Source organism: Ammospiza caudacuta, chromosome 21 (genome assembly GCF_027887145.1).
Source record: "Ammospiza caudacuta isolate bAmmCau1 chromosome 21, bAmmCau1.pri, whole genome shotgun sequence".
Lineage (NCBI taxonomy): Eukaryota > Metazoa > Chordata > Aves > Passeriformes > Passerellidae > Ammospiza > Ammospiza caudacuta.
The window spans coordinates 2,903,825-2,926,012 of NC_080613.1; the positions used below are offsets into that span (position 1 = coordinate 2,903,825).

Sequence of the window (22,188 nt, forward strand, 5' to 3'; positions counted from 1 at the left end):
GTAGCTGTGTCCTAAAGCAAACAGCATTATTTTGCCTTTCTGTAATTCGATTTATTTTTGCAGATCGATGTTTTGAAGCAGGCGTGTTCTTTTGTCCTCAACTCCTGTCTAATGACCACGCTGACTGCAGGGAACCTGGCACAGGGTGGTGTTGGTGTGCCAGGGTGGGCTGGGCGGGTTTCAGTGGTGCCCTGCCATGTGCTGTGCTCTGCTTGAAACCTGTCCCCAAAACTGGACACATTGGCTGGGACAAACTCTGCCAACACCTGCAGAGGTCTGGCTGTGAGGTGTGAGGTCCCATTTCCCTCTGGTGTGAGGTTTGGGGTCCCATCTCTCTCTGTCTGAGATTTGGGGTCCCATCTCTGTTTGTGGGAGGTTTGGGGTCCCATCTCTCTCTGTGTGAGGTTTGGGCTCCCATCTCTCTGCTGTGAGATTTGGGCTCTTGGAGAGGAACGACCCCCTCATTAGAACATTCCTAGGATGGAGGACACAAAGCCTGGCTGCTGGGACAATCAGCCACACCACAAAGCAATCCAGCACGTGGTACAGCCAGGATTCCCTCCCACTTTTCCACCCTAAAGCCCTCGGGGAGCTGGGCAGGAGCAGTTCCAGTGCAAAGCCCAGCCCTGGTGCCACCATCAGCCTCTGTCCCATCGATTGCAGCGCCCCTGAACCCAGCTCCAGCCCCTACAAGAGCAGTGTGCTGCCCTTCAGTGAGTTTGCACTGAAGGAATACATTAATTAAAGAGAAATGACTGCAGGTGCCTTCCTGCTTTTTGGCTTTACAGATTTCTCCTGCACATCAAGGATCAATACTGCTGCCAATTACACCGTGGGTCTCCAGCCCCCCTTTTTGAGCTTCTTGGAGGGAAAAGCACTGCTAAACAGTGAAGTTCTCCACAAAGCTGGCAGCCCAGAGAGCTGGAATTACAGAGTGCAGCAGAGGAATGAATCCTCAGAGAGGTGTCCCCATTCTGCATCCAGCCAAGGCTTCAGTGAGAGCAGCAGAGCTGACACAGGGCAGGCTCAGCCCCGTGGAACTGCCTGGAACATCTTCACGGGGAGGATTGCTTGGTGCTTGTGGTTTAATCCAGCTCTGAGAAACCACATTACACTGCTTTGTTTTTTCCATTTTCCCTCCTCCTGTTGAAGAGCCCAGCAGGAAACTGCTGCAAAGGCTGAGAGGTTGGAATCTGGATGTGCAGCTTGCAGCAAACGCCGATTGCTGATATTCAATTTCCTGACCTTGGTAATAATCCCTGCTCCTTCCCAGGGCTCTGAACCATCCATCTGCTGAGCCCAAAGGCTGAGCCTCACTGGGCCACTTGGCTGGAAAATTGTCATTCCTGGTGGTGCTAAATGTGGCCAATCTGTGGGGGAAGAGGCAGGGAAAAGCTAAAACCACCTCAGTGAGCTCTTTGCAGCTTGCACAGGGACCATGCCACAGCTGCCCTCGAGATCCTGCTCAGGATCACCCTGGATGGCTGGGGAAGGTGCTGGCCCTTCACCTGGAGCTGTCTGGAGTGGGAATTGCTAAATATTGTTCTTCTGGAGGTGCAGGGGAGAGATGAGACCCCACATCTCACAGCAGAGAGAGATGGGACCACAAATCTCACAGAGAGAGAAATGAGATCTCAAATATCACAGCAGAGAGAAATGGGACCCCAAAACTGAAAGAGAGAAAGATGAAATCCCAAATCTCACTGACAGAGAGAGATGGGACCTCAAATATCACAGAGAGAGAGATAAGACCCCATATCTCACCCCAAAGAGAAATGGGACCTCAAATATCAGACCAGAGAGAGATGGGACCCCAGATCTCACACCAGAGATAGATGAGACCCCAAATCTCTCACCTGAGGGAGATGAGCATCCTGTACCCCGTGAGGGCCCTGCTTTGGCAGAACCAGGAGGGCTGAGTGTGACAGTGACAGTCACTCTTTAGAAAAAGTTAAATAAAGGAGATTTTTACCTGCAGAAGCCTGCAGCAAACTGAGGGTGGGGAGCACTCCAAGAATCCAAGAAGGAATGGGATCCAGTTGCTCTCAGGGGTCCCAAGCAGTGTCTGCAGCTCCAATAAAGGTGGCAGATGATGAGATGTCCTCCTGTTGTGGCACCAACACCAGACACTGTCAGTCGCTGAGGGGTGGCCGGACCCTGCTCACAGCAGGAGCAGCCTCAGGATTTTATCTCCTTGAAGCAATGCCTGCTCCAGATGAAAATGGGAAGGGAATCCCTGCAGAGCAGAGAGCCAACCCTCCACCCTCCCAGCCCCAGCTACACATGGGGAAATATTCCCTGGAAGGAAACTCAGGATGGCTGCTCAGCATTTACCCCCAAAAATTCCAGCTCTCCCTCCCCTGCACTCACACAGAGAAGACACCAAACAAAGCAGGGAAGTCTCCTAATAGTTTTATTGTTCCTTAGATAACTGTGGATAGTACAAATTTTTTCCTCTTAAAAAAAAAATTAATTACCTTCACACTTCCATAAACAAAGCTTCCCATGGGAATCTGCTGCCACAGAAATCTCCACGGAAGCGATTTCCAACCACCATAATGCTATGTAGATAGATAACAGTAAGAGAATATTCCTGTAATTATCAACATGAAATTGGTTACCTGTGTATAAGGGTGAACACTGACCTTTTTTTTTTTTGCCTTTTAAGAAACGAAAAAACCATCATTTATTAAATCCAAACTACATCATTGCATTTACAACATTCATTGCATAAACTGGACATACAAAGTTTTGCCACCTCTGGTAAATAACAGACATACATTATACAATATAGTTGCTGAATACATAAGTTCAAACAATATGGGTACAACAACTTGTTCATAATACATACTTAAACCATCGTGTTTAATAAGTTACTAAGACACAGATCCATGAGCTACTTCGGGTCTCAGCACAGTTAATCTAAGTGACAAGAACACAGTTGAGAGAGACAGTAGCTGCAATGGAAGGCAAAGAAAACTAACCTGTGATAGGTCTTGTTGAGACAGCCAGAGCTCCTCACGGGTCAGCTTCTCCTGCTTTTCCTTTCCACACATCCACCACAGCTGCCCGTGACGCCGGGGGAATGTCCATGCAAGCCACACACGGAGGAGAGCGAGGCTCCCGAGGGTGAACTTCCAACAGTCATTGCCTTACTGCTTGAGGATGTTCTCTAGGTTTGCTATCAGAACAGAAACAAAACAAAACCCCAAACTGAAGTGGTTCTCTGAGTGCAGTTCCAGCTGCAGGTACACGGTTACTCGTGAGTCTATAACACAGGGCCAGACTTCTAGAAATGTAGAGGTAATGCTGATCTGTCAGGCTTACGCTGAATAATCCTCCATGATGTGTTGGTCTTAATTTTGGCAGCTGTTTTTTATATGTTTACTTATTTAAAGTATGTTCCCTTTATAGCAATTTTTTTAAATTAGTTTCTCCCTTTTTTTTCCTTTTTATCATTATTATTTTTTTTTAAATTTTCACCTTAATTTATTTATTTATTCCCCCCCCCCCCCCCCCCCATAAACCTAGTTTCCAACCAAGGCCGGGCTACAACTCGTCGGAGCGGATGACGTGGAAGAGGGTGACGTTGTAGAGGATTTGATGCCCGTTGTTCCAGGCGTAGAGAGCCCGATCCTTGGGGTTGTAGTCCAACATGGAGATATGGGAGTACTTGTTCTGGAAGGGGATGTCGATGTACTCGTAGGTGGAGGCGTTGGTCTGGTAGGCGTAGTGCACCTTGGTGCCTCCCGAGTAGCCGTTGGTGACGTAGAGCGTGCCGCAGATGATGAAGGCCTCGCCGGCGCTGCGTTTCGGGTAGCTGGTGTTCCAGGTCTGCAGGCTCTGCAGGGTGTTGGGGTCCAACTTGCTGATGACGATGTTGCCGGCGTTCTGGTTGGTGGCGTAGACGGCCCAGAGCCCGTTCTCGTCCACCATGAGGTCGATGTCGGAGTGGCCGCCCCAGGCGTAGTGGTACATGTTGTTGTAGCCGGCGTAGTCCAGGCTGCGCGTCTTGAGGATGGTCTCCGTCTTCAAGTCGAACCTGATGATGATGTGGCTTTGGTATTTGTTGAAGTAGATGGAGCCGTTGTAGACCACCTGGCCTGTGCCCGACCAGGGGTGGGGCAGGCGGTGCGAGGTGAAGTTGTCGGTGTTCATGAAATCCGCCATGGATTTGTACTCGCGGACGAAGCGGTTGTTGTGGTAGCTGTCCATGTACCAAACCTGCACGAGGCAAATGCAAGGGGTTAGAGAGAGTATTGGAATGACATATAGCTGGATGGAATGTGCCTGAGCTTTTTTGGTCAAGTTTGCTGCTTGACCAAACACTAGCACTGTGTTTCACCCCACAGACACTTTTGGCCAGCTGGGTGTGTGGTGTTTCCCCCCACAGACACTTTTGTCTGGCTGGATGTGTGGTGTTTCACCCCACAGACACTTTTGGCTGGCTGGATGTGTGGTGTTTCACCCCACAGACACTTTTGGCTGGCTGGGTGTGTGGTGTTTCACCCCACAGACACTTTTGGCTGGCTGGATGTGTGGTGTTTCACCCCTTGGCTGGCTGGGTGCTGCAGCTGGGCCTGTGGGGACAAGTCCAGGCCTGCAGGAGCTCTGGTGGGTGTGGGATGGAGCTTCCCCCCATAACAGGGGCTGCTCCTCAGGTTTCCCTCTGTGGAGAAGCTTTAAGGCGATGGTGAAGGAAAGGAGTCGGTTCTGATGGAGGGTTTGGATCCGGAGCTTTATTCTGGCCCAACAGCTCCAACAGAACTCCCCAACCCCGTGTTTGCTGTTCCTTTTAACCCCGGGAAGAGGGGCAGGGAAGGAACATGAAGACCACCAACCAGGGGGGGAAATCTCAAGGGACAGAGGACACCTGGATGGCCCAATGTCCCTCCAGGGGTAGAGGGCATCCTTTGGATCTGCCAATCCCTTCTGGAATGCCAGGATTGACAGACAGTGCTGGGAGGGGAAAGGAGAGGTGACTGACACACCTGGGAGGGAATTATCAGGGAGGAACCCGGGGTATCTGAGGCAAACCATGACATGGCACCGCAACAGAGAGAAATCCACAGCCAGAAGTCGTGGAATCATCATAAAATGGTTTGGAATGGAGATTAAAACAGCCCTGCCAAGGATGGCTTCCACCATAGCACGCTGCTCCAAATCTGGCCTTGAATCCAGCCAACATCTGTCACCTACATCCAGAAATAACCCCAATTTCTGGAGCCCCAAATCGGCCAGGAAATCAACCCAACAGCAAAGCTTTCCCTGGGGGATAACCTGATATCTCCTTGGCTTAAGCGTTCCCCTGGGAATGCTGGTGGCTGGCACTACCCTCCCTTCCCCAGGGCAATTAGCAGCTTTTCCCTGGCTAAACCCAGCGTTTTCCGTGCTGCTGCTGCTTTTGCTTCCCGCGGTAACACTCAGTAAATTACAGCAGCTGCTGTGCACAACTCCATTAATTTGGAATGCGGGAGCGAGGGATGTAATCATTCATTGTCAGGCAAATTCAGGCAAAAAGTCCATATTGGTTTAAAAATCATACACTGCTGCATCAAAAAGCTTAAAGCGAGGCTGCTGAAATATAAGAGACAAAGACATCTAAATCTTGCTCTGGGTAGATTGGGGAGAGATTTTAGATCATCATTTAAGTGCCAGTTCACTGGGGACACTGTCTAGACTCCTTAAAAAAAAAAAAAAGCTTTTGTTATATGAAACCAATTCCGAGGCAAATGACCAAGCTGTGCAGTTAATATCCACAAGAAATATCCAGCCAGCCACTGACATTCTGGATGCAGTTGCTGCCTGAAAATGAGAGAGCTGCTTTCTGTAAGAGCCATTTAGGAAGGAGAAAAGGTAAATTTAGGAGGGAGAAAAAGTAAATTTAGGAAGGAGAAAAGGTAAATTTGGGAAGGAGAAAAGGTAAATTTAGCAAGAGGGAAGCCTTTAAGGCTGCAGATTTGGGTGATGTAGTGCAGATTTCTTCTGCAAACCCCTTGCAAAATCTGACAGCTCTGTGTCTGGAGTGTGATCATCAGTCTTTGAGAAGGGCAGCCCAACATTTGGCTGCTGCCTTTGGGAAGTCAACTGGGGTCTCCAAAAACTTTGGGAGGGAATTTCAGCTTTCTGTCATTGCCTCCCTGGAAAGCTGCAGAGGTGGGGAATGGATTTGTGCAAATGGCTCTGTCCCTCAGCCCCAAACCTTGGTGGGCTTGGGGGTGGCTGAAAAAGCATCAGAGAACAGCCAGAGCTGGAAATGAAACTTCAGCTGGGAAATTATAGGGAAAAAAACCAACCAAAACATGACTCTCTCTTTGCTGCTTCCATTTCATTATCCGGTATTAAAAATTCAACATGCAAATGTGTTGTTGTGCTCAGTTTTTAAAGCTCAGCAGAGCCCTGTGTCACCATGCAGGGGCTGCAGGACCCAAGAGCATTCCCAGCTCTGGAAAAGCAGGGATTGATGGATGAACGATGTCCCATCACAGCAGCTGGCTCTGAGCAACCTCCTCCTGCCCCCACGCAGCAATCCCAGCTCTCAGCATCCACCTGCTGCTCCCACAGCACTCACAAATCTCCCCCGGTTGTGTTCCGTGGTTTCATGACATGAACAAATGATCACAGGAGCACCAAACCCCTCCTGGGGCCTGGGGACAGGAGCTGGAGATGATGAACTGCCCATCCTCACCGTCCCACTCTGCTGAGCTGCCAGTGCAGTTCACCTAATGGTGTGTTCCTAATAAAATTCCCAGCAGATTTTATATATTAAATACACAGAGAGGCTTGGGAAGCTCCAGCTCCGGTTTGCAGCCTGCTTGTACGACAAAAATACGCTGCAGAAAACGGCATGGCTAAAAAAAAATACCAAAAAATACCAAAAACCAGCGATTTGAGATGAAACTCTCTGAAAATATGGGAAGATCTTTAGCATCTGAACCACGAGTTTCAGCTGAAAATTGTTTTAGTGCCAAGGGAAGTGGCAAGCACAGCCTGAGGGGGACAATTCTGTCCCCTCTTTTGAGCAGAACGGGACGTGATGGGGGTAAAACCTTCCCATCTCACCTCTAAGCAGGGTTTTATTTGGGCTGGAGGTGAAATTTTGCTTAATAACTGTAAAATATGGAGGTGTTGAATTGGGAAACTAGTGCCAACCAGTTGGCTGCTGGAGGGAAAGAGCCTGACAACTCAAGTCACCTTCAAACAAACCACCCAGGGGTGACTTCTCCAGAGCATCCCTTGTCCTCTCTCAGCTACAGAGCTGGTGCCAGGGCACAGATCCCAAAATAGGTGCCCTGATCCAGCCCTTGCTGCTGCCTTTATCCGCTGAAGGATGCTGCATGCAGGAGGGAATTACAGGCAGCCAAGCTTTCTGCTTCTTGTTTTGTTTTGCTGCCTGCAAATCCTCGGCAAACACTCGAGATATTTTCCATTCCATCAGTCATGGGGAGCTGGGATTGATTTTCAGCCAGTTATTGGCCTCCTACCTCCTTGGGATCAAAATTGAATGGTCTGAATGGAAAAAAAATAAAAGACCAAAACAAAGCAAAACAAATCTCTCTCTCTCTGGCTGCAGCCAGTTAATTCCTCACAACAATGAAGGTGGAGGATGGAGGGCAAATGCAGGCAGATGACATTATCAGAGGTGCTGGCAGCACAAGAGCAGCAGGGACCAGGACCATGGGTCCCTCTGCTCAGCCCCAGCTCCCTCCTGGCTGCCAAGCACAGATTAGAAACCCAATATTTGCTTTTTTTGCCTCACAGACCTCGTGGTCTGTGACAATTCCCTCATCACTGAGATTCACCTGCTCAGGAAAGGGAGCAGGGCAGGGGCTGCTCATCTTCTCCTCATCCTCCCTTCCTGGAGGATGCTCAGCCCCTCCTGCTGCCAGCAGAGCCCTTATAGGATGGATGAGGCCATTCCCTGGGTTTCCCAGTGGTGAATATTCACTGTCCTCAGGTGTTGCAGACATCTTTTTATGGAAAATCCTTTCCTTAGGATTTTTCCTCCTGAGAAGCTGGGAGGCCTCAGGAACAAAATGTAAACAATGGTTATCTGCTGCTGTGGAATGCAACAGGTGCATCTGAGATTGGAACACAGGGAGAGCTCTGCCAGCTCAGGACAAGGTCATCCTGTGATTGGCACATGTTGGATGTTTGTGATTAGTGGACAATCACAGCTGGCTTGGACAGAGAGCCGAGCCACAAACCTTTGTTATCATTCTTTGCTATTCTTAGCTTAGCCAGCCTTCTGATGAAACCTTTTCTTCTATTCTTTTAGTGTAGTTTTAATGTAATATATATCATAAAATAATAAATCAGCCTTCTGAAACATGGAGTCAGATCCTCGTCTTTTCCCTCAACATAAAACCCCTGTGAGCACGGTCACACTCAGGCACACGGGTGATGCTGCTGTCACACACTCTTACCTTGTTCTCCCCCTCAGGAGCCAGAGGATCCGTCATCCACGATCCAAAGCGGGAGCCCGAGGTTTTAATTGTGATCGGGTCACTTATTCCCGTCAGCTTCCCACAGGCTGGAAAAGAGGGGAAGGCTGGTGAGCACCACGACAGCCCCCGAGGGGCACCGGCACCGCCCCACCCGCCCCTCTGTGCCCCGCTAAGCTCGGTTTAATTACAGGGAATGGCTCAGGAACAAGTGTCGGATGCTTTTGTTTGTGTCACACCTCTTAATGACAATTGTCCTTATGGCTGTGCCCGAGAAAAGGAGCTGCGAGTGGCCCGGAATGGAGAATGAGAGCAGCAGGCAGGTGCAGGGAGGAGCTGCTCTGATCCAGATGAAAAGGCAGCCGTGGCCATTCCAGCCCTGCTGGAAACCTGCAATTGGTACAGGTTATGCAGAGGAGAGAAAGGAGGAAGGTGGAAAATGGCCCGCAGTGTAAATCTCCTCCCTGCAAGGATCATTTACCAGCTGCTTTTCCTGTTGCCCCTCGTGTTGCACACTCAGGAGCATCACACACACTCAGGAGGGTCACACACACTCAGGAGGGTCACACACACTCAGGAGGGTCACACACACACACTCAGGAGGATCACACACACACACTCAGGAGGGTCACACACACTCAGGAATGTCACACACACTCAGGAATGTCACACACACTCAGGAGGGTCACACACACACTCAGGAGGGTCACACACACTCAGGAATGTCACACACACTCAGGAGGGTCACACACACACACTCAGGAGGGTCACACACACTCAGGAGGGTCACACACACACACTCAGGAATGTCACACACACTCAGGAGGGTCACACACACACTCAGGAGGGTCACACACACACACTCAGGAGGGTCACACACACTCAGGATGGTCACACACGCACTCAGGAGGGTCACACACACTCAGGAGGGTCACACACACACACTCAGGAGGGTCACACACACTCAGGAGGGTCACACACACTCAGGAATGTCACACACACTCAGGAGGGTCACACACACACACTCAGGAGGGTCACACACACTCAGGAGGATCACACACACACACTCAGGAGGGTCACACACACTCAGGAGGATCACACACACACTCAGGAGGGTCACACACACTCAGGAATGTCACACACACTCAGGAGGGTCACACACACACACTCAGGAGGGTCACACACACACTCAGGAGGGTCACACACACTCAGGATGGTCACACACGCACTCAGGAGGGTCACACACACTCAGGAGGGTCACACACACACACTCAGGAGGGTCACACACACACACTCAGGAGGGTCACACACACTCAGGAGGGTCACACACACACACTCAGGAGGGTCACACACACTCAGGAGGGTCACACACACGCACTCAGGAGGGTCACACACACTCAGGAGCATCACACACACTGGTGGATCCTCAGCCAGCTCTGGGACAGGAGCCCCAGCACAGCAGGATGAAGGTGGGAGCATCCGGAGGGTCCTGCCCAGCTCAGCCTCACCAGCACAGGATGAGCCAGGTCTGGAGCTCCAAATCTGCTGAATTCAGGGAGCCACTTCAGCTCCTTGCTGGGTTTTCAAGCCCTAAATACGAGGGGAAGCAGCAGCACCTCTGCTCCAGCTCACTCCCCAGCCCTGGCTCTGTCCCAGCCCCTCTCTGGGGCTCTCCATGGATCTGGAATGCTGCAGCCCCAGAATGGAAGGAGCAGACACATCCCAGCCCCTTTTCCCAACAATATCCCCAGGTTTCAGCAGAGCTGCCCCACCAAAATTTAACGTGAGTGAGGAGGGACAGGGGAGGAGATGAAGATGCCTCGGGATGGTGGGGGATGTCCTGTTGGGTAGGGAGAGCGCATTTAAAACCCAGCCAAAGCCCATTTAAAACCCCAGAGCCCATTTAAAACCCCATCCAGAGCAGAGGGAATGGGGCACAGCCAGCACCTGGAGCTCAGGAGGTGTTTCCTGAGCTCTCCTTTTGCATGTGGGAGCCCCTGGCAGTGCTGGGGTGCAGAGGCTGCCCTGGGTGCTGTGCTGGAGCTGCACTGCAGTGGTGCTCAGCAGGAGCCAGGGCTGGGCTGCAGGTGGGAGCCCCTGCAGGTGCTGCTGGAGCACAGGGAGAGCTCTGCCAGCTCAGGACAAGGTCATCCTGCTCCAAATTAAAATCATGGGATGGTTTGTTATTAAGGAGCATCAAAGGTTGTTTAGTCCAGCCCCCTGCAATGAGCAGGGATGTCTTCAACCAGATCAGGTTGCTGTCCAACCTGACCTTCATGGAATCATAGATTTTACACTTGCAGAACTCTGCAATCCCTCTCAGCTGCCTCTCTCCTTGGCCTGTTCTCACCTGCATTGTAATTCCTGATCAGACACATCCACCTGCCTCAGCCAAAGGGATCCCCTTGGCCCAGGGCAGGAAACAGAGGGGAAAATTCCTGCTGTGCACCAAGGGCACCATCGCTGTCCCCACAGCTTCCAGACCCAGGCAGAACAAGAGAGATGCCCCCAAAAATCAGAGATTGCTGAGACACAAGGCACAGGACACAGGGATTTGCCCTCCTGCCTGCTGCACTCCAAACCTCTCGGCTCAGAGGGAGAGCAAAGCAATGCAATGGGTTAAAATAACAAATTTTAATGTCTTGCAGGGGTCCAGCCTTCCCCTAATCCCAGATCTGCCTTCCGTTATCACAGCCCTACATTGCTGTCACTTTATCTCTTCCTCCCATTTCCCTGGAGAGGAGCGTGCTGTAAAATCTCATTGATTAAAAAAATCCAAACAAACAAAAAACAGTTTAAAAAAAGCAGCAGCAGCTGATAAGGGTAAACCAGTGTTGTTTGCAACATCTCCTACACATTTAGCTAGAGGCACACACAGCCCAGCTCCTCAGCAATGCAGGAGGGTTCTTCTCTCTCCTGCTGCAAACCCATCCCAGGCTGCTGGGGGGAATTCAACATGGATTTTGAGGATCCCAAGTCAGTTTTGCCACCCAGGCATGGACAGCTCCAGCCCCTGGGATCCTCACCCACCTGAGGAGATGCACAGCACACCTGCAATATCAGCAGCAGAGTTTTTGCAGCCCCCCCTCCTGTCAGATGGGATTCCATGGGAATTCCAGGTCACTCAGGAACAGCTGTGCCACAGAAAAGCTCATCCTGTGCTCACCCAGGAGCCCAGGACAGGAGAAACACGTGAGGAGCAGATTTAGGGCCTCACAGAGGAGCTGCTTTCACTCCTTTTCACCCAGAGATATTCAGCTCCTTTCTCCTGGCCACAAATCAGCCTTTCCCCAAGTGTCCCTCTGTCCTGGCATGAGATGCATCCCCACTCCGGCTGCACGAGGAATTTTCCAGCAGGAGCAGGTGGGAGCAGCTCTCCCCTCCTCCCAGGGTGCCACCACCTCCTCTCCAGCTCTGGGTGCTGCCCACAGGTCCTGCCTGGCAGCTCCCAGCAGCTCCTCCACCAACGCACAGGCACCAGCTCCTGCTGGGCTCGTGGTTCTGTAACACAGCCAGGAACTGCCCTGCTCCAGCTTCCCAGGAAACCAAGACTGATCCCAATCCCAATCCCAATCCCAATCCCAATCCCAATCCCAATCCCAATCCTCATATCAATCCCAGCCCTTCAGGAAGGGATGGGGCTCTGGCAGCTCAGTTGGGCCTGGATCTTTCCTCTGTTGCCTGGTTGGGAGCTCCCCATCCCAAAACCATCAGGGATGGCTCCATCCCATCCCAAAACCATCAGGGATGGCTCCATCCCCATCCCAAATCCATCAGGGATGGCTCCATCCCCATCCCCAAACCATCAGGGATGGCTCCATCCCCATCCCAAATCCATCAGGGATGGAGCTCCATCCCATCCCAAAACCATCAGGGATGGAGCTCCATCCCATCCCAAAACCATCAGGGATGGAGCTCCATCCCATCCCAAAACCATTAGGGATGAGGCTCCATCCCATCCCAAAATCATCAGGGTCCATCCCCATCCCCAAACCATCAGGGATGGGGCTCCATCCTCATCCCAAACCAGGATTTTTCCTAAGGAACTCTTGTCCTGCCTGAATTAAATTCAGGGATGGGCCTCCATCCTGAAACCATCAGGAATGGGGCCCTATCCTGATCCCAAAAGCATCAGGCTCCATCCCCATCCCAAAACCATCAGGGTTGGCTCCATCCCCATCCCTGCACCAGGATTTTTCCCAAGGAAAATTTGCCCTGCCTGAGTTAAATTCCCCCTGGATCCAAGGAGTGCCAAGCCCTGTATCTCCTCTCAGGACCATTAATGCAAAGGCTAAAATCCCTGTATAAATAGGGATCTTCAGGAGTGTAAACAGAAACACAGATTGAAGCTGCCATGATTGATTTCTTTTTTTCCCCCCTCCACACACATGCCAGGGTCAGGAAGTGTTTTCACTATTGATCCATCAATAATGCTTAGGAAACCCAAAATGCAAAACAGGACCTTGGCTAAGGAAAAGGCACTGCCAAGGCTCAGAGCTCGCTGGGAGAGGTGAGCTGGGTGGGAATGTGGCACATCCCTCCCTTCCCCTTGGCCTGTGCTTGCTGCAGCAGCTCCCTGACCCTGTTTGGGGCACACAAACTCCAGGTGAGCAGCAGAAAAACCTTTGTCCCAGCTAAAACCTTCTCCTTGAGACATCAGCAAGCCCAGCTGAGCAGAAAACCTGCAGCAAAGCGAAGTCCCCAGCAATCAGGGCCTCATTGTGTGGCAGCAAAGCATTTGTAAGGCTGTTATCTGAATTTAACTCAATTAGCAACCGTTTCCAGTGGTTTACACACCAGAGAGATAAACAGCATTGGAAATTCAATCCGTGCTGGTTCTTTTAAGTGACCAAATAAATCAGCTTCCCGAGTGAGCAGCAAATCCTCTGGGATGAGCCTTGGGAAGGCACAGAATCCATCTCTGTGAGCACCCAGGGCTGCTGCAAAAGAGCTGCTCTGACCCTAGAGAGAGGGCAAGGGCAGGAAGAGGCCAAAAAGCCCAGCTAAAAACTCAAAAATATTTTAAAAAACACCCAAAAGTTCCTAGACAAGGTTACCTGCAAGAGCTCAGCATCCCTACCTGCCTCCTTCTTACCTGGTCCCAGCTGGACCTGAGCGTGAAGTGATGGGATGAGCACAAAGGGTTAACGGTCCAAGAGCAAATTCTAATTTTTTGGAGCCCTGAATGGTTTGGGAGCTACCCCTTAAAGCCTGCCTAGGGTCAGTGGGAGGATTGTCCCAACTTCCCTGGTTGGAATGGCTTTGTTGAAAGAACTGTCCCCAAGTTTGAAGTCTCAAATCCCTGCTGCTGCTGCCTCTCCCTGTGACCCACAGCTCCTCCTCATCTTCGAGGGATGGGCTGAAGGCTCTGGGTGCAGCAGGGGACCCCTCCTTGGGCACCTCCTCCTCTGCCCTCAGGATCCATTTGCAGGGGATGTGGGGCTGCCAGGAGGTCTCTGTGAGCCCTTGGTCCATCCCACCCTCCTGGGCCTGTTCTCCTTTCTTATTTTCCCTTCTTATCTGTTCATCCTTCCTTATCTTCCCACTGCACTGTGCCCACCTGACAGAGCTCCAGGAATTGGGGACTCCAGCCCTGCTCATTCCTGTCCCCATTACAAGTTCAAGAGGGTGAGAAGGTGAGAATTTCCCTCCTTGCCCAACCCTGTGACCATTATGGGGTGAAGGGAGGGACAACAGAAAGGGGCAGAAAGCCCCAGCCTGTCCTGCTCTCAAACCAAACCTGGGCCACCAGCACTCATTAATTAATGAGAAATCAAACTCTGATCTCTCTAGGCCAGGGGGGTTTCACCTGTCCCAAGGGTACCTCGGTGCCTGACTTGTTCAAATACTCTGAGCATCCACATTTAAATGGGAATTTTACTCTCTGGAGCCTGCAAGGGATGTCCGAGGAACCAGAGGATGGAAATGCAGAAGGAATGGAGGGGAGGTGGCTGCTCACAGTGTGGAGGCATCCAGAAACAAGCAAAATCAACCCCAGCAGCAGAGCCAAGAGAGAAACAAAGCGTTACCTTGCCAAGGATATCAAGTGCTCAGAAGAGATCTGATCTTCCGTGAAGTTACCTGAGAGTGTAATTTCGTATGTGCTACCAAAATAGACTGCAGAGCAGTTAATGTGTTTGGATTATCTAAATGGCGTGGCAAGAAAGTCAATAATGGAAGGAGAAATTAAATCAAGTCAGAGCTGGCCCAACAAATGGTGCAGAGAGTCCTTGCAGCTGTGGGAGGCAGTGCTCTCCTCCTTCCCCGTGTTTGGGGTCACACGTTTGGTTTGGTGGCAGCTGAGCCTCCCCACAACAGCCCCAGAGTTTCAGTGAATTCCAACCCTCTGGAGGAGGTCAGAGATGAGTCCCTGGTGGTTTAGCAGCAGCCTGGTGGAAATGGCTCCCTGCTCCCTCAGGGGATGGGAGAGGGAGGATTCCCATCCTGCGCAGGGGCAGGACCACACCGCGCCCCAGCTCCTCATGCTCTGCTCCGGGGGCATTGGCAAGATGCAAAAAATAAAGAAGGGAAACCGAGGGAAACCGAGGCACAGCCCCACACCCCCCACCACGAGCAGAGCCCTTTGCTGACGGACCAGGTCCAGGGATGCAGAAGCAAAAGGGGTGCAAGTGTTGGCTTTGCATAAGCGTGAGCTGCCACTTATGCAAGCGCCGCCCACACGCCCGCTCCGCTCTGTTGGGAGAGGAGAGGAGAGGAGCATCCTGAAGCGCTCACACCACGAGCAGCATTGCTCCTGCCAGTAATCCTGGGCAGGACTACTCCCAGGAGGAATGTTCCTGGTGGCATCACTCTTGGCAGGATGGCCCCTGGCCGTGTGGAGCTCATCCCTCGCGGCCGGGCACGGCACCAGATGTCCAGCGGGGCATCTCTGCCTCCGGCCGGGATGCGTGCGTTGGCGCCGGTGGCCTTGGAGCCACCGTGGTGGTTCTGAGCCTACCTAATTTTTGCATGCATGCACGAAGCCTTTCTTCAAGATTTGACACTCTGTTCTGAAGCTCTTCGTAGTCATAGGCGCCAATCTCCTCCTGGAGTTCGTTTAGAACTGACGTCAGATTCTGGACCTCCTCTTTAAACTGCAATACCAATTTGGCATCGGCTTTGTACTCTTCCAACACTGGTATCAAAGGCCTAAGTTCCTCCATTTTCGCTTTTATTGCCTGCAAGGTTAAAATAAGCTCGGTTCAGTGCTATGCGTGCAAAAATCTGCAACACTCTGCCTTGACCTGGGTGCTTCCTATGGGAGCGAAATGTTCACATTTCCCACAATTATTAGCATTAAAATTAGCTCAATTATTATTTTTGGTCCGAATGATGTCTTGGCAAGAACATATTAAACAGGCTGCAGAACACCAAAATATTTGGGAAAGGCCTTTATTTGTCATTTTTAGAATGCAACATCTTAGGGTTACATGCTTCAGATCACATACACAAAGAGTTGTTGTTTTTTTTTTCTTTTTTTTCTTTCCAAAAAATAAAAGAAAATAAGATATATATGCATTGACAAGGGTTTCAAACTATTCATGAAATGCATCTACAATTGCATGCAAAGGAAGATCTCGGTTGTGTGGTTCAAGGTTCCTTAGTGAGATATGGTGCTAATTTGGAAAATAATCAAAAAAATCAATGCATGGTGCAAAATGCTCTGTGGCCCTCTTTTCATGGTTACATGGGAGTGAACTGCTTCTTCAGTCACTGCAGCATTGAAAAAACTTGCTTTTTAGTTAGCCCTGTAAGCAAGAAAATGAAATACTGTTGAGGATCTAGCTCACTAACCTGCCTTATATAGATAGCCATTCATAGACAAATACTCTTACGGCACTAAAGAGAGAAAAAAAACCAACACAAGAGCTCCAAAGCACTCACAGTTTAATGCTGGCATTAGCAGGAACAAAATGCTGTGGCTGTTCTTTCAAATGCTGCTTTGGCAGCAAATTAGACAAAAAATTCCTCACTGGTTTCAAGCGCGGAACAGAAAAATAAAATTCATTATCAGATGGATTTTGCAGAAATGAATTTTTTTTTCTTTTAAAATTTTTTTTTGTTTTTTGCTTTTTGCTCATTTAAAGGCTCACAATGCAGCATTTTGTTGCAGATGCTTTGCTCCAGCAGCTAATGAGTAGACATTAATATGCATGCACCTACCCGTTAATGAAGCGTGTTAGAACACCCAAAATCCCTGGTGCTGCTCAAATTACAGTGGCCAAGCTCCCAGCACCCAGGGCTGTGACATCTGCCTGTGTCCTGAAGCTTTTTTGGGGCTGAACAGGATCAGGAATTCCTCCTCAGCCTCCTTCCCATCCATCCCCTCCTATTTAAGCCACGAGGATTTTTTCCCTCCCGTGCTTTGCACGTGGGGAATGTTTTAATTTTATTTCATTTAAAGTTCCCTGGCAGGCAATGGGGAGGGTTGAACTCATCAGAATGGTAGAAGGGGGAAAACAATAATAACTGAAATAAAGAAATAATTAAATAAAAGAAACTCATGCCCAAGTCTTTCCATCCAGACTGCAGAGCTAAATTTAGGGTCCTGCAGTAACTGGAGATGGGGAGCGGAGGAGGTGGAGTTGGTGAAAAGTTTTAAGAACCATCTTCCCAGCTTTTTATGAGATAATCATGGTATTTCAGTATTTAGCATTAAAAAAAATCTGCTTTAAAATACCAGCCAGCTGCCTGCAAATGAGGGTGGGAATCAGCTGGGTGGCTGATCAGAAAAGTCCCCAGATTCCACCAGAAATCTTTTCCATTTGATTTTTTATATCTATTAACCCACAGCATGGCTAAAATTTAAAACTCCAGTACTGCTCAGAACATCTTTTTGGCAATTTCATTCATCCTCAAGCAGCTTCCTGAGGGTTTGGCCACTGCTCCCAGTGCCAGCTGCATTCCAGAGGCTGCAGCTCCTCTCCCCCTCTGCCCAGCACCAGGACACCACACAAAACCCATCAGAAGCTGCTGCCTCTGCTGCCAACACCCAAAATTGGACAAAATCCTGGAGATGTGCAGGTTGCCAGCCTGAGGACAGCTCCAGCCTGAGGACAGCTGTAATAATTGTATTTTTGGGGTATTTTTTTTCAGGGGGGTGATATTTGATTGATGAACTCCTTTCTCCAGCCACCCCCAGGGGAAATGGGGTTTGGTGACTGCCCACTGTGGTTTGACAGGAATGCAAAGGGAGCCCCAGTTCTTGGGGTTTTTTTTCCCAAGAAATGGGTGCTGGGCATGGCATGGAGAAGCTGCCTGGCCACAGAGGGAACCCACCTCACCCAGAGCTGGGGTGTCTCCCTGCAGACCCCCCTGATGGAATCACCCTGCACCGCCCTGTTTCGGGCACCCAGGCGGGTGTGGGAACACAGGGATTTGTGATTTTACCCTAAAACCAGATGCAGGGCTGAGGATGTGAGGCCACAGCCTGGATCTGGCTGTGCTTTGGGCAGGAAGGACCCCACAGCTGGGATGGGAGCCAGGGCCACAATCCCCTGGCCACAGCTCCCGAAGCAGTTTGGAAATCAGACCTACCTTAAACTGCCTTGCCAGGTGCTGCTTGTGGCTCTCTTCCACTTGCTTAAATTTGGATTCCAGTCCCCTCATCTGGTTTTCCATCTTCTCCACGTACTGTAGGTCTCTCTGAGTCCTCCTGTCCAACACCTCTATCGACTGGGACATGTTTTGCACCTGCCAAACGAGAAGGGGCTCATTAAAAGGTGCTGCCAGCAGCGAGGCAGCCCCCATTTGCACCCCAAGGCTGACCTTTCCCACACGCTCAGCACAGCTAAAGGGCAATCAGCCCATGCACTATTTACTGCCTCATCAACAGCAGCTCCCAGATTACCACCCCGTGCTCTAAAACACAGCAAACCTGCTTTAATAAATTAATTTTTTTTTTCTGCAGAGAAGGACTCAGCAATCTGACATGGAAATGAGGGGTGTAGCTGAGGTTAAACTCAGGCTGGCCTCTCTGACAGGCACCTGGGGTGAGCTCAGAGGTGACAGCAGCACACCTGGCTGGGAGGAAACGCTCCAGCCCAGGCGCACAATTCCATCTCCTGGTGAGCTCAAACCTCAGCAGAACTTCATGATCCACCCAGCAGCACCTGCCCCAACCAGCCCAGCGGCAGGGAGGGCACCCTGGGGCCGGGGAGCACCGGGCACGGTTGGCACCCCTTTGGTGCCCATGCAGCTCCGGAGCCGAGCGGTGCCGCATTCCCGCCCGGAGCCCATCTGGCCCCGCCAGGGAATGATGCAGGAGCTTGGCTGGGCTGGCGGTGAGAAAACGAGCTGGAGGTGTGAGGAGGGGAAGGGAACGCCAGCGAGGCTGACCTGATTTTGAAGGTTGGCTGCCATCGGGTTTATTAAGATATTCCCTCCTGTTTTCCAGGCTGGGAGAGGTGGAACGGGTCTGACGTCAGCTCCTATTTAGCACCGAGCCATATTGAAGGGCTCTGCAGCGGGGCTGGACGTGTCTGTCCCACAGAGGGGACGTGACAGGGACAGCCCACGGGTGCTGCTCCTGCCACCGCCACGTCACCCCAGCAGTGCCACCACTGGGGTGACGTCTGTGGGCAAAGTGAATCAGGCACCCAGCCTGCTGCTGCTGCTGCGTCAGGGCCTTGCTCCTGAGCCAGCCTGATCCCAGCCTGATCTCATCCTGCTTCCAGCCTGTTCCCAGGCTGATCCCAGCCTGCTCCAGTCTGATATCATCCTGCTCCCAGCCTGATTCCAGTCCACTCCCATCTTGCTCTCAGTCTGATTCCATCCTGCTCCCATGCTTCTCCCAGTCTGATTCCAGCCTGCTCCCAGTCTGACTCCATCCTGCTCCCATCCTGCTCCCAGCCCTCTTCCAGCCTGTTTCCATTCTGCTCCCAGTCCACTCCCATCTTGCTCCCAGTCCACTCCCATCTTGCTCCCAGTCTGATTCCAGCCTGCTCCCAGTCTGATGCCATCCTGCTCCCATCCAGCTTCCAGCCTGCCTCCATCCTGCTCCCATCTTGCTCCAGCCTGCACCCAGCCTAATTCCCGTCCACTCCCATCCTATTCCCATCCTGATCCCATCCTGATTCCATCCTGCTCAGCTCTTGGTGGGTGGATCTGCTCCCCGGATGGACGGGTGCCACATCCGCTCCCGTCTGCGTCCTCACTGCAGCCAAGCTGGCATGAGGAGGGAAGGAGTGGTGAAAATCCCACATTCCCTCTGGCAAACCCCACTGTGGTGGGCTGGAACTTACCTGGCGTGGCAGAGCGAGGGCACGGCAGGACAGCACGGGGCAAATGCCAAGGGTGCCCCTCCAGCTTGGAAAAACCATCACAGTGCCCCTTGCTCATGCAGGATGACACTGAAACTATTGCAGGGATCTATTAAAAATGCATGGGTGACCTGCATGGCAAAGGCCAGCAGGCTTTGGAGTGTTCTGTACAACTGCTCCGGGGGCCAGAGCGTTCCTCAGCAAAGGTGAAGCTATTTGTGGTCTGTGAGGCTCAGAGATGAACCAGCAGCACTCTGACCTGCCCAGGAGCTGCTCAGGCAGGTGTGAGGAGCAGGGAAGTGCAGAACAAGGTTTGGAGGAGAAAAGAGCAAAGCTGAGCTCAGCCAGAGCCCGGTCAGCTCCCATTAGGCTGTGCCTACTGCAGGGAATGTCAGCTCCCAGTGGGTGTTAATTCACCTGGGCTGCATGTGGAGGAGTGTGGAGACCTCTCTGTGCCCTGAGGCAGGAGAAGAGGAGCCTTAGACAAGCATGGCTGGGCTGCCAAGCTCCTTTTATTCCAGTTATCCAGCCTGTCCTTGGAACTGAGCAGCAGAATTGTTCCAAGGAGCAGGGAGAGGGATGACTGGTAGGGCTCATGCAAAATTAATCCCATTTATCCCGCTAGTGCCTAACCCCAGCTGCAAATAATCAGAAAAGAGCATTTCTGTAATGACAGAGCAATACCTGAGTGTGCTGAGCAAAATTTTGGGAGGCTCCTTGGGCTCTTTCTCAGGTGTGGGAAGGGAGAGACACGCTCTGCTCTCAGAGCATCTCGCCCAGGCTGCTGCCCTCAAATACCTCTGGAACGTTTCTGCTGCTCCTTGAAGCACAGGAAAATACCCTCCTCAGGCACAGAGATGTCTCAAATGATCTGCTGGGCTGTCCTGGGGTGGATTTCACAAGCCCAGAGCGGGTATTTGCTGCCTGTGCTGTTTTTCCTGGCCAGATTTGTAGGGATGAGCCTGAGATCCCTGGCAGCCCCAGCACTGAGGATCTGCCTCTTTTCCCTCATTAGCATATTATGCCCTTGATCCAGCAAAGCACTTTGGCACATGATTAGGTTTCAATGAGCCTGTAGGAGCTCAGGCTGAAGCATGCACAGAAGTGCTCTAATGAACTCAGGCCCAAGGATAGTGCCTCTTAAATTCCCTCAGCTCCATCCATCAGCTGCAGTGCTCCAGCCTCGCCTGAAAATGCTTTTTGCCTCCTCTCTCAGCCTGAAACCTCATTTTCACCAAGATAATGTGAGACAGATACCTGTGGCTGTCTGGGGGAAAAGAGTTATTTTTAGCAGTTAAAATAGGAAATTAATACAAATGAAGCTTCCAGTGCTGCTCTTATCATCGTGTTTGAGGAGCTGATTCACAATTAAACCAGAGTCACAGGGAGTCAGCATTGGCCTGATGACCTCAGTGAGGTTTATAAGGGCAAATCCAAGGTTTAAACCCTGCTCAAGCTTCCCTGTGGATCTGCCTTTCCTGGCAGCTCCAAAGGGGCTGTTCTGAGCCCAGCTCTGGGGTTTCATCTTCAGGGATGAACCTTCAGCCTTGGGGAGCTGCTCAAACTGATGGAGCAACAGCAAGAGGAATCTCGGGGGAGATTTTCAAGGTTTAGGGGAAAAACCAGCAGAGAAATGGACTCAGCTGATGGTTCAGGAAATGAAAAGTTCATCTGATAAGGTTTGCAGGAGGCAGGGATGGCTGAGAAGAGATTCCACTATCCCTCTGTACACACCTGGGAGTGACCACCGGAGGAACAAAAAGAGCTGTAAAATCTGGAAATCAGCACCGGCTGAGAGGAAGGATTGGCAGGAAACCAGAAATGGTTTCACCAGCAGAGGAGGAAGTTGTGCCCGATGACAGGGCCAGACAAATAAACAAATCAATCAATCAATCAGATTCTGTTTGGAGATCAAACACAATGTGATGACGAGCGGGACTGAGGTGATGCCTCGGTTTGGGTGCAGTCCAAGGGCTGCACTCAGCACCTGCCAAGGATGAGCTCAGACACCTCGAGTGTCAAAGCCTGGGCTGAACACTCTGTGCAGCCCTGGCTGCCCTCCCCTCCCCTCTGTCACCTGCCAGGGTGCCCAGCACTCCCTCCCCAATGCAGCTCCTACACTGATCCTCATCCCCGTGAACAGAGCATGGGTGGATGGCAGCTCTGAACCTCCAAACTCCAAAAGATTCTGCATGGAGATTTCCCTGAGGATGCTCTAATTGCTTTGTGTGCACGCACATGCAGCTGATGCCTCGCAACACCATTTCCATGGGCGAATTCCATGTCTGCTCCTGGGAAAAAACCCATCCACAATTTCCTCCTTGACACATTGTGGAGAACCCAGGAGCTGCAATTTCCCCCCATCACAAAGGCAGGGTCAGAATGCCAGCTGAGGGAAGGAGTTTTCAGGATTGAAATCCTCCCTGGGCAGCTGGGAGCTCTGCCCTGCAGTTGTTTGCACCTCCGGGGATGATCAGCTCAGC

General features: G+C 51.2%; 1 protein-coding gene across 3 annotated transcripts in view; it reads right to left on the reverse strand.

Annotated features, from left to right (window-relative positions):
- Positions 1-2,396: 2,396 nt before the first annotated feature.
- OLFM1 (olfactomedin 1) overlaps positions 2,397-22,188 on the reverse strand; it is a 35,291-nt gene continuing 15,499 nt past the window's right edge. For all 3 annotated transcript variants that reach the window (XM_058818201.1, XM_058818200.1, XM_058818199.1), the window contains 4 exons: positions 17,982-18,137; positions 15,403-15,622; positions 8,427-8,533; positions 2,397-4,224 (listed from right to left, as the gene is read on the reverse strand). In XM_058818201.1, the coding sequence (XP_058674184.1) occupies positions 3,550-4,224; positions 8,427-8,533; positions 15,403-15,622; positions 17,982-18,137 (1,158 nt within the window). In that variant the 3' untranslated portion in view covers positions 2,397-3,549. The remainder of the gene's footprint in view (positions 4,225-8,426; positions 8,534-15,402; positions 15,623-17,981; positions 18,138-22,188) is intronic.